This window comes from Anguilla anguilla, chromosome 4 (genome assembly GCF_013347855.1).
Source record: "Anguilla anguilla isolate fAngAng1 chromosome 4, fAngAng1.pri, whole genome shotgun sequence".
In the NCBI taxonomy this organism is placed as follows: Eukaryota; Metazoa; Chordata; class Actinopteri; order Anguilliformes; family Anguillidae; genus Anguilla; species Anguilla anguilla.
In genome coordinates this window covers 19,639,434-19,651,858 of record NC_049204.1, presented here as the reverse complement: position 1 = coordinate 19,651,858, position 12,425 = coordinate 19,639,434, and the positions used below count along the sequence as shown (strand labels likewise).

The following is a 12,425-nucleotide window of genomic DNA, read 5'->3' as shown; positions in this document are numbered from 1 at the left end:
GGCTCCAATTTTGCGGCTCACAGCTGTATGTGTTTTGACAGCTGACAGGGCCTACAACATAGCATGGTGAAGCCGAAGCCCGTCCCGAACATCCCATCGCTGTACATGCACAGCAGCCTGGGTCAAAAACAAACAAACAAAAAAAAGACACCAACCGTATTTTCATTTGTCTCCATTTGTGAAACGAAGAGACCTTTGCCTAATCAGAGTCACTTCCTTTCTGGGGTCGGTTTGCTCTCCTGCTCTGAGAAATCTTGAACCTGTTAAGGATTGGAAGATAATAATATCCTGCTCTTGGATTAATCAGGGGAGACATATTAACCAGCCCCTGAAACTCCGTAATTAAATGTTCACACAGATGCGTTCAACTGAGAGCACTTGCACATACTCCTGTCTGTTGGGAAAGAGGAATAATTTATTTCAAAACGCAAACAGGAACCAAAAAAAAAAACCTATACAGCTTTTGCTCAAAATTGTCAAATTTCTCAAAAGCACTTCTGCATTCACACATGTCATTTTTGCACTGAAATATTGTTTCTTTGCAAACTGAAGATAGCTTCTCAAAGATAGCCCACAGTCACTGCACTACACTAGCCCTGTCTGTCCCATAGCAGGATGGCCGTGGAACCCCGACGCTACAGCGGCTGCAGTGGCATTAACAGAGGCGGACAGGGCTGTGGTGTTTGTGAAGGGGGCTGTGCACTCCAAGTGGGCTTTAACCATTGTGTGACTGCAGAGCTTTCACACATTAAGGCCCACAAAAGTCCATGACCTTTTCACAAACACAGGCACATACCCTTTGCAGTCACATCTCATATTGAATTCTCTAATGCAGCGCTCCTGTGGCTGTAGCCTGGGGCCGTGGGGGCTCAGAGCAGTGTCCACTAATAGCCGCTGTAATTGAAGAAGCTGCTCGGACCTGATTTGAACGCACCGCTTCTCTGGGCAGGAGCAGCACTCCAGGAGCCACAATGCTTTCGGAATGACCTCTCTGTATCAGGGAGCGTCGTCTCTCTCTCTCTCTCTCTCTCTCTCTCTCTCTCTCTTGCTCTTTCTCTCTCTCTCAACTGTTCTCCTGTTTTGGCTACCTTCTTGTGCCCCCTATCAGAGGTAGTTATGTTATGGGCCGCTGGTCTCATGCTAGGCTTCCTGGCCTTTTCCAGAGAAATGCGAAGCTTTGCTTTGCCATTACCTTTATAAGCTCAATTGTAATTTAAATGCACAGTTGGACATCAATGTTGTCCCAGTCTGACACAAAAAGGCAAGATAGATGTTGCCTCTGAAGCCAGTCCTTAACGGAACCCACATAAAAGTTATGCATAATACATCCAATGGTTATGTGCTGCAGGGAAAATTGAAGGGAAGCCACAACTTCCAGTACAGAGACGAAAACTCCAAAACAAGGAAGAAAAAAAAAACAGCGAGGCTGTTTTCCTTATGCTGCAGTAAGGAGGTTTCTCTATTCATCTGTATGAGTGACACAAATGAGGGAATGTACTGACCATGTAATATACTTGCTGCCCATTTCTAACAAAGAAATATTTCCGAGTACAGTAGGTACTGTATACATCATAGAAGCTCATCTTTCAACAGACAGACCAGTCTAGCGTTCTGCCAGCTGGAGACATGTTAGGACGTCAGGATAAATGATTTGCTTGCAAATAGCTGAAACGCCTAGGCAGTGGTCGCCCACCAGTAACACCGAAGCGCGATTCAGATTACAGTGGAGGAAATGTACCTCGCTCCCTTCGCTCGGCGGGGTGAAGAGTGAATGGGATAGCGACAAAGACCCTGGGAAGCCTGCTCTTCATTAGAGCTCCAATCTGTGCCATCCCAACCTTGACAGCTTTACCCTGGTGAATTGTTGCAAACCACCTTGGCTTTTCCAAAGTTTGCCCTGTGGTCACACATTATCTAGACGCGGGAAGAAAAACTACGCGCCCGCGCAAACCTTGATGCGGCGGTTGCGCGATGCTGTTGTGGAAACATCTTGAGGGCAATCAACTGCTATTAACACATGTCATGGGGAACTTATGAATTACTGCAAAGATTGCAGCTAACTGTACCGCTCCTCCATCATTGTCAAGACCTTCTGACAAAACAGTTTGCATACCTGCTTAAGTATTATAGAAATTAACACCTCCCTTCCAGGTATAGTAATCAAGAGGGTGACAGCAGACAATTAATTAGGTCCATCTGCATCACTGCCTTTACATAATTAATGTGTTCATTACAGAACTCGAATATAATTTTGTACTTCAGACTCCCAGTGGCTCGTGTGAATGGGGTGTGCAACTTTTCGCCTGCTTCCATAGCAACTTGCAACAGAAACATGAAGTGAAGATGCAGACAAAACATGCAACATAATTAAAAACATTTAAATGCATGGTGCATGATTTGGTCTGTCATCAGTGAGAACTAGGAAAGCAAATGTGAACAAGAACTTAAATGTATTAATTTTTTTTAATTTAACCAAGTAGGTCAACTGAGAACTCAATTCTCTTTTGCAGTGAGGCCCTGGGAATCAAGGTGGGCAGGAATGCAAGGCATTGTGTAGCCAATCAAATATGGATGGCGATTAGGTGCAAGACGAACAGAGCCATTTTTGGTGGGATGTTTGCCACCTCCACTACACACCTCCACTATTTCAGACAGTGTCATAGGTTCTTTAATGATTGAAAGAAGTCAGGAGCTCAATTTGACATCTTCTCTTTAGGTCAGCACCAACACCTTCTACAGCGCTTTATCCCCATCTCTGTACAGGGGCAATGGATTTCCATTTCCAGATGGAAGAGTGCCCCCTACAGGGCCAACAACAACTCTTCCAGTAGCAACCTTTCTTTCCCCAGGAGGTCTGCAATCCAAGTAATAACCAAGCCCACTCCAGCTTAGTTTCTGCAGTTAGCCAAGGGAAGGGTACAGAGTAGTATGAATACTGGTAAAGTTTCCGTCTTTATTCAACGGTTTCATTCAAATGTCTCTATTTATAGATCTCGCTATTGTTGCTGTATTTAACGTTAGCAGTAATAATGTCAATTGTATGGCCCGGAAGAAACCGTGCTGTACTATAAAGTTAATTGCTACGAGAAAAATCTGATTATATTTTATGATCGTCTTGTGAAAATTACAAGTTCGATAATAACAGGCCATTGGGAGATTTGTTATTGAATGTGGACTTATTTTTATTGTTTCTTTGCTCGAGGGAAACCATGTACTATATAAAAGGAATCTGCTTAAAGTTGCCTGACATCTTGACTTAAGTTTCGGTGTGATGTTTATTCCGTATATGTGAGAATTATAAGAATTAAACCCACAAATATCCACTTTTCTATCTGTCACCAATATTCAAAAACACTCAGGTTTATTTTGTATTTTGGTACCAATCTTGTCTCTCTTTTTCATCAATGCCATAATTTTAGAAGTGTATTTACTTATGACACATTCATATTTACACATTCATATGATAAAAAGCATTACATTTTGTTTCACTGAAACGTTCTCTTTCAGGGTTGCCCTTAACATTGTATTATACTACTATATAACACAAATCAGAGAAGTTGCTGTTCTGGCAAAGTAAATAAGGTGATAAACACTGTGACCATGTCCCTTCCATGGGAACTTCATTTTTCACTTTCACGTCTGCATAACTTTTTGAAAGATCCAATGTACCTGTGAATATATTTTCTTTCTGTTCTTTTTCCTTTCTTTTTTTGTAGCTAATGAAGGCCTTGTGGCCCATTGTTATTAAAATTACGCTTTTCCCTTGGATATTAATTGGGTCCATAATAAGAAACGCGTTGGATTCATTATTTAATTGCAGGGGCACATTTCGAATACAGTTTCTGAAATGTATTTTTAATGAAAAACACTACATCCTGACCTAATCATATCAACCTTATTCTATCTAATTAAGGATGCAAAAAATCATTAGAGTTGCAAAATATTAGTTTCAGCTCTGTCGGGCTGCTCCCCTCTCCTTCATGAATATATTTTTTCATGTCTATGATAAATAGTTAATGAGGGAAAAATGACAAAAATTTGCATGTAGGCAAATTAGTTTAATAGGGATATGTCTTTGCTGAGTTAGGAAAGTGACCCTTTTTTGCATGGAGAAATTGCTACAATAATTATGAAATAATGGCAAGGCCCATCTTATTTAAATGAAAAATCGCCTGCCTGAATAATGTAAAAATCATAAAATGCAATAACCTTAAATTTTCATCATACTGGCAAATGTGTTTAATGTGTTAGCATTTTATCAGTTTAATAAAGGCAAATTAGGGCCAATATGAAATATGCAGTAATTGTTGTAATGCAGGAAAATATATGTAAAGCTGATTTGCAAGGAAGTGCACTACAAGAAGCCATCTGCAAAAATAGAACACTGTCTTAATCAGAAACAAACTTTGCCATAAATGTAAATTAAACTTTCTACAGTGGGGTAGGGCAGTTTTCTCCCAATCAAATTTCATTCAATGGCAATGTACCCAATCACCTCAACTGACCACCATCAAAAATACTTAAGTTCAGAAAAAACAATCTACGTCTACATTTATGCATACTGCTCAACTCAGCCAAACTTCAACCCTGGCTAACACTCAAGAAAGCAGGCAGGATAGTGTGAAGACACCACCAGAAGCAGTCAACTACATTATGAGAATCCCAATGCCTTCCTGTGCTTTAAAATGCTTTATCTTCGAGTAATGATGATGAGAATTTTTTAATAGTATGGCTATTAATTTCAGTGACCACTGACTTTATGGCGCACTGTAAGTATTTAAACAAATATTATAAGTAAACCTTCTTCCATTAATATTTCATTTTATTTCAGCTCAAGAAATGCAGTTTTTGTTTCTGTTCGGTTATGGATATGGCTAATATTTTAATGTTAAAGCATTTGTAGAGGAAATTATGGAAAAGAAGATCAATATTATTGATGTTGTTTAATCAATATGTAACCATAAACAATAATATCTGTATTTATCTCTTATTTTTACTCATATCACTGATCCATACCTGTCAACCCTGTCATTCCAGGGAAAACACAGCCATTTACTTATATTTGAGAAGAGTGGATTACTAAGACATCCAAAAATATTCACACAAATAGGCTAACAGGTTTGGAACAGTCCCATTTAATGAATGGCTTTGAAATATTACCAGAATAGCAAAAACAAGATGTATGTTGGTGCCAATTAAGATTATAAAGGAGAAATTAAAGGGAACGGATCACTCAACTCTCCCATCTTCTGCTTTGGGAAAATAATATATTCACTGACTAAACTACGATTTTTCCAGGACTGTCAAAATATGAGACATATAAAGAGATGTCCTGTAGATGTATTATTATTGTACAAATTGTGTGTGTGTGCACCCATTGAACAACAGAGCATGGAATGCATGAAAATAAGTAAAAAAATTCATAAACCCCAGTTTATACGGTTCAATAGTTTTGAAAAATAAATAATTGTAATACATCAAGAATATGACCCTAAACCAATTCCCCAAAACATCTATTTCTGAGAAATACTCCCTTGACTCAGGGTGGGCCATTTGTGACAGGCACCATGAGAGACCCACACTGTTGCATTGTTTGTTGTGTTATTATCAACCTTTACTTATGTGTCAGTCATCAGAGTTGGCCCTGTACTACCTCCCTACACTTCCTCAACAGTATCTCATCAGTCAGAAACTGGCCAACCTGTGGCAGGGTCAAACTGGCCATATATCAACAACTACCGGCACACAGTTATGCACCTAACACAGTCAAACATGTGACCATCAGTCAGCAGCCTGTTCTGGTCAGACTGGTACATGAGAACAGCCCCAATGGATAACCGTGTTCAGCCACTACTGTTGGCCAATGCTGGACAATTGTTCTGGCCCTGTGGATTTCTGAACATTGGTAACACTGATAAAAATGACAAATTGCCACGCCTACAGTGTCATGCTTCATGGTTACTAATACTCCAGTCGATGTGCATAAATATTTAGAGATATTAATTGGGTTTCTACACCAATTAAAACATTAAAACCCCCAGAAGTAGAAGCTGTTAAGAGTAAACTTCCTATCAAGTGAGTTGGTATATTAAAGGTAATTTAGTGCATTTGTCCACATACATGCACATGCAAGTGTCTGCGTCTAAAGTGTGCATGTTGATTGAGTAGCCTTTCTTTAATGAAATATCTTTGGAAATTGGTTTCCACAGACTAATCAAGCAGCCCGCTAGCTGAGTTTCTGTTTTGGTAATTATCTTGTACTAATTAGAATGAAGTTAAAGACCTCTGAGATGAATTCTTGGCTTTCTGAAATGTAACTAAGGAAAATATAATGATATAAAATAAGGTTATTTTATGTATCTTTTTAGCCTAAATATCTTTGTTAACATCCCTTGATGAAAAGTTGGGGCCGGTGTCAGTTTCCACTATGACTAATCATTGGATTCCCCATTAGCATGCATGTACCATACACACTTCAGCCTAATCCAGCCTTACAAAAGAACAGAAGTTGAGATTCAGGTGTGACATTCCAATGGATCAATACAAACAAGTGATGTGTTTGTTCTCTGTAATATAAATAATTTTAACGGTGAAAGGAATATTGTTCATTAAAATGGAGCTGTGCTTCCTACAGAAGATCTCACCTTCCTCCTCTCACCATTGAATCCTCTCCACTGCTCAGCCTTCTTCACAATGTAGCTCAGCTCCTGGTTGGACAACTCCAGATCATGTGGAATGAAGAAGGCTTCCTCTTTAGAGTGCAAGCGCTGGAAGATGTCAAGCATGCGGCCGTCATTGTGTAGCCTGAAATGGGAAGGGCAGGCCTCCTTATAAAGGATCACAAGGCATTATCGTTTTAGAGCTTAAAGGTCATTAAGGGTCAAATATCAAACAAGATCTAACAAATGTCCAATGATAAATAATTTCACTACAAATAAAAAACTGTATACACAACATGGTCAAAAGTATGTGGACACCTGACATCGAACATCTCACCCAAAATTATGGGCATTAATATGGAGTTGGTCCACCCCTTGCTGCAATAACAACCTCCACTCTTCTGGGAAGGCTTTATACTAGATGTTGGAGCATTGTTGCAGGGATTTGTTTCCATTCAGCCAGAAGAGCATTAGTGAGGTCGGGCACTGATTGGACTATTAGGCCTCGCTCGCAGTTGGCTTTCCAATTGACCCCAAAGGTGTTGGATGGGGTTGAGGTCAGTACTCTGTGCAGGCTAGTAAAGTTCTTCCATACCAATCTCAACAAAACCATTTCTATATGGACCTTGCTGTGTGCCCAGGGGAATTGTCATGCTGAAAAAGAAAAGAGCCTTCCTCAAACTGAGGCCCAAACCATGAAAAACAGCCCCAGACCAAAGGGTGTCCAGATAATTTTGGTCATATATTTTATATGGCACATTAGCTTTACTTTAGCAAGCGTCTACAATGAAATGCATATTATTCCTTTTGAAAACATACACTATTTTAAAATCTGAAATACAAATTTCAAAAGGTTGTTGTTATGTATTATTGAAAAAACAACATATAATACAGATACTTAGCTATGCAATCAATATTATCTAAGCTTTTTACACTGCTGCTTTAAACCCATTTCATCCACTGAATCAGTGTGCTAGTCTACTGATAAATGGCACAAAGGTCATAGCTAGTTTTGCAATGCATTCTGGGCACTGGAGTCAGACAGGAATACACTGATATGGAGTTATGAAACATTAACATTACAATTAAAAATTGGCTTAAAAGCTCAAACCACCACCTGTACATGTTTTACTGTATGAAGATGGAAAAAAAATGAATTCTCGCAGTGAGTTATAAATCAAATGGCCATTCATCGCTCATGCAGTAAAGAGGGAGAATGTCACATGCTGACACCAAATCATGAATAATAAAACTTCAGAAAAGAGATTTTCTGGCAAACAAGTCACTTAAACTTCAACATGCATATCTAAAAATCGGTACATTTAGAAACATACATACTGCATTTTTAAGTTTTGATTAAGGATAGAGGATGAGTTTTACTGTTATCCTGAATACGGCATTGTAACAGGAAATATTGTATGCTTTCCATGGAAAGCACTCCATGAAACAAGCCTTGTGAGTTACAATGTTGTGCAATGTTTGAACAGATGCTTTCAAGCATGTAAAAGGGAATGCAAATAAACTGTAAACAGACCGGAGACTACGCATGGAGAGCAGTGAATGCCTGGCACTCTCAGCCCATTTTCCAAAAGCCACTTCAAAAACAGTGCCGTGAAAAAATGCATTGTCTGTGACGTTTTGTCTGAACACATCATCACTGTTGATCAATTCCTGCGATAAGTGTTGTTATGGTGGAGTGTTTCTAAAAGCACCAATAACAAACAAGACACTGGCAAAACAGAGATTTACATAACTTTCAAAACAAATGCAATGGAGGGGCTTCTGGGAATTAAGAACAATGAGGGGGAAAAAAAATCCAAATCCAATAAGTTAAAATCTACAAATTTATTCATTGTTCCATCCCAAAAAATTCTAAGATTTTCTGCTTTCTTTGAAGCACAAAACAAAAGTGATTGTTCCCTGCTACATGTGAATCCCTGCTTGAAGCCATTTCTTCCCTGGACAGTAGTCCATGTAATGTCTGTATGTAATCCACATACTCTGCATCACTGCTTCCCTTGTGTATTACTACAATAGGTTACACACACACACACACAAATAACTCAATTGATGAGTGAAAGACAGCTGGGCAGTATGGATTTTACACAGCGTTCACCCAGACTGTCTCTGTGCAGCAGGTTCACCACAAATGGGGACTGAAGATAACAGGGAAAAAAGGGACACATTCATGGCTGACATATTTCGTATCTATCTTTCTGCTTCAGCCCCTGAGCCTCACAGACAGACAGCAGTCTGGTTGGTACGGACGCACTCAAAGAACCGGGAGACCAGCCCTTTCGTCGTCCATTAAAATGGAAGGGGTTTACCTTGTAATCATTTTAATGCAATAATGTTACTATCACTGTCACATCACATACCCTTTATTTGCGAGGTTTTGGATGAAAAATCAGTAAAATATTTTGCAGCGAATGAATCAGGCCTGCCTAAAATGTAATTAAAAAAGGATAACAGTTCATTCTATCTATACGTATAGCCCCGGGGTTTTTTTTTAGAAATAGGTCACACGCTGTGTCACAGCTCTTCCTGACAGCCAATAGGAATTTGTAACCCATAAAATTATCAGCCCTCCTCAGCTCCCTGCCCTACATTCAATAGAACCCACATCCCTGTGAGTGGCAGAAGTCATTATTCTGAGCTCCTGTTTTAATATTGCCCATTTAGTCAAACCTGATAAACAGTGCTTACAGAAATTAGATGTCACCCTTTACCTAATATTTCCAGAAGGAAAACTGATTAATTCAATAAGGATTACTTTTATTGTGTGCTGCGGATCACATATTACTGTTGTTGTTTATTAATGTGAGTACAAAACATATTTTTTTACAGTGTGGGGTTATTATAAAGTGTAACAGTCACACACTGGGGTGCATGATGATGCTGCTCACCCCTAAAGCAAAGACAGCAATAATTAAAGCTAAAATAAAATTTGTGGTCTGAGATTAAATGTATTATAATAATGTGTTCAAATGTAAATCTGAAGCAGTGAACATTTTCTAGGGAGAGAGTGAAGTCTACTCGAAAACCAACCTAATATTTATAATACTATATGTCTCTAATGCTATTCAGATGCCTTAATCGTGGGGTTCTAACACTCCCGAGTGGCATAGGGTTAGGGACAGTATGGCATGTGGGTCTACCAGCAGGTGTCCCAGGATGTAAAAAGCACTGTATCTACTCACAGATTCCAGCATCCAACAGCATATTTATAAACAAGCCATTTGAATATTCATAGAGGACAAGAAGCAGCAATGCGCTCAGAATGTATTCATTTTATGCAAATGACTCTTATGCAAAAAAAAAAAAAAATTAAAGAAAACGCTACCTTTAGATGTGCCCCCACTGCACAATTCAATGAATTCCCAGAACTGAATACGGTTATCCGTTACGATTATAACAGCAAATGGTAACAATAAAGGACTGATCGAATCAGATTAAATCAACGTTTGCTTTGTGGAATGAGAAAAAAAACTCTAGGCCTTGTAAAGATGTATTTATGAACGAGTAGGGGCTTGTAGACAGCTTTGGAGCGTTTCAGAGGGGCCCTGCTCTTCATTGGCAGAACATCCCTGGAGGCTCAAACTCCAAAAATATCCAATGATAATTCATAATTCTGGGTGGCTCTTCCTGCTTGCTTAAGTGTTGTGACACATTTCAGCCACTAGGAAGGTCAGAGACAAATTCAAAGTCAACATCAAAGTACAAAATGACAGTGAGGAGAGCTAACTCCTTTCTGAATAGAAAAAAAACATAATAAAAAAACAACAAATAATCCTTGTGTTTCTAGGACCAAAAACACAAAATAAAACTTATGCATGGCAACTACATTGAAGATGTCTATATTTCTCTCTTTTTCATCTTATCTAAATATTTTATGTTTTAGTACCGTACATTGTGAAGGATGGAATTGCATATTTTCACAAAATGAGATACTGGAAACATGAGTAAAAGATAAGAAAATCTTCCCCTCTGTCCTACCTGTTTGTAATACCTGTGGCCATTATCAGTGTGTAATGTAATCGTATGTATGTATCAGTTACAGTGATCTCAGACTCCAGTGTCCTAGTCCTGTAGTATGCAATGCAGTGCAGAAATGATCCAGCTCTTGTTCACTGTAGGGAAAATGTTAGGCCTGTCCATATTAATACTTTTTGCAGGAGGTTAGCCACAAATGATGTTAATGGAGTAATTTGTCTGAGGCTTCCCTGGAAGACTTCTTGTATTTTTGTATTCAACGCTATTTGAGAGATGTAAGACGTAACCTGATTAAAATACACCATTAAAATACCCAAGAAGATGTAATACATGCTTACTCTGAAGCTGTAAGACATGCATTACAGCAGTTAGACAGAATGACCCCCAAAATTAGTCACTAATAGCACAGCAGGTTAGTAACCCCTCTCACCTGAAAAAGTAGATGTAGAGGATGGTGATGGAGCAGAGGAAGAGTACGGTGTAGAGGAAGAGTGTGATCAGTATCCCCGGCGCGCCTGAGTTTTCAGTTCGGTGGAAGTGCCAGTACAGCTTGGCGGCGTCTGCCATGGGCTGCTCGGCACTGTAGGCCAGCCGCTGGAGAGACACGAGACCACCATGCTCCTGTCACGCCCTGCAACACCTCAGTGGCACTCAGGGGAAAAAGGATGTGCCCAGGACTTTGGCCTAAAGGTGCAACAGCCTGAGCGTACTCTGTATTTTTTATGAAATAGAGCGTTTTTGAATTCGCTAAAATCGTTAAAAACATAGCAGAAACTGCCTCGGCTCATACGTTACAATCCATCTGTCTCAGTCATGTGACCTTTTTGTTTGTGGCAGCCATTTTCCTGACTGTCTTTTGCTGCGTAGCAGCAGGGGAACAATGGCGGGGAATACAAAAACTGCATTTCAACGTCTGTGAAAAACAATATTTACAGAAACTAAAAAACTAGCTAAAATTCAATCACAACAACTATGCTAGTTAGGCTGGTAAAATGGCTGACATTACTCTAGCTAAAAGGTAGTCTAAAAGGTAGTCCAATTGGCTTCATAAACGATAACAGGAGGTAGCTGAATGCTATCCAAAAGCACAGGCTAGCATAACACGACTGGTGCTCATTACAGGGTCAGAAACCAGGTGAGCATACCAACGTTACAATATTTATCAATCGACAACCTCACAGGTAATGGGATAAGAATAAACATCAAAATTCCAAACAATCCTAATAAGACCGATTATCCCATATTATGAAGTGGGTTAATATTAATGTTAGACCAACTGATATTTACCCTAACGTTAGTGCTAACAAAGGCCATCCAGGTGAGTCATGTTAAACATACAGGTTTAGGTTACGTTACTGCCGTGCGAGCCAGCCAGCTTAGCATCCCTGATATAAAGTGTTCATCGCACATTACGGAGAGTACTGTTAGCTTCCAGTTTGTCCCTCCTGATTGCAGCCAACCATTTTATGTGACGATCAGGGTCTTTGGGAAAGCAATAAAATTCCACATTTTTATTTTTATTGTTGTACCCAACTGCGCAGCACATTGAGGCATTTTGATTTTCACGGCCAGGAAGATGGTGGTGAGGTTTTACCGTGACGTTACAAGAAACAGATGAATATGCATTTTTAAATGGACTGACTGGTGCTTGAACATTACCTTCCTCTATCTATTTTTATTTGAGTAGGAATTCCAGCCACAAATCGTATTTATTCCTGCTCTATCTAGTGCATTATGATTCATGATATTCTTAAGCTAGAATATGACGACCGG

At 39.4% G+C, this 12,425-nt stretch overlaps 1 protein-coding gene across 2 annotated transcripts in view; it reads right to left on the bottom strand.

The window, feature by feature from the left end:
- ofcc1 (orofacial cleft 1 candidate 1) overlaps window positions 1-12,425 on the bottom strand; it is an 88,365-nt gene that overhangs the window by 15,124 nt on the left and 60,816 nt on the right. For both annotated transcript variants that reach the window (XM_035412649.1, XM_035412651.1), the window contains 2 exons: window positions 11,083-11,246; window positions 6,645-6,804 (listed from right to left, as the gene is read on the bottom strand). In XM_035412649.1, coding sequence (XP_035268540.1) covers window positions 6,645-6,804; window positions 11,083-11,246 — 324 coding nt within the window. The remainder of the gene's footprint in view (window positions 1-6,644; window positions 6,805-11,082; window positions 11,247-12,425) is intronic.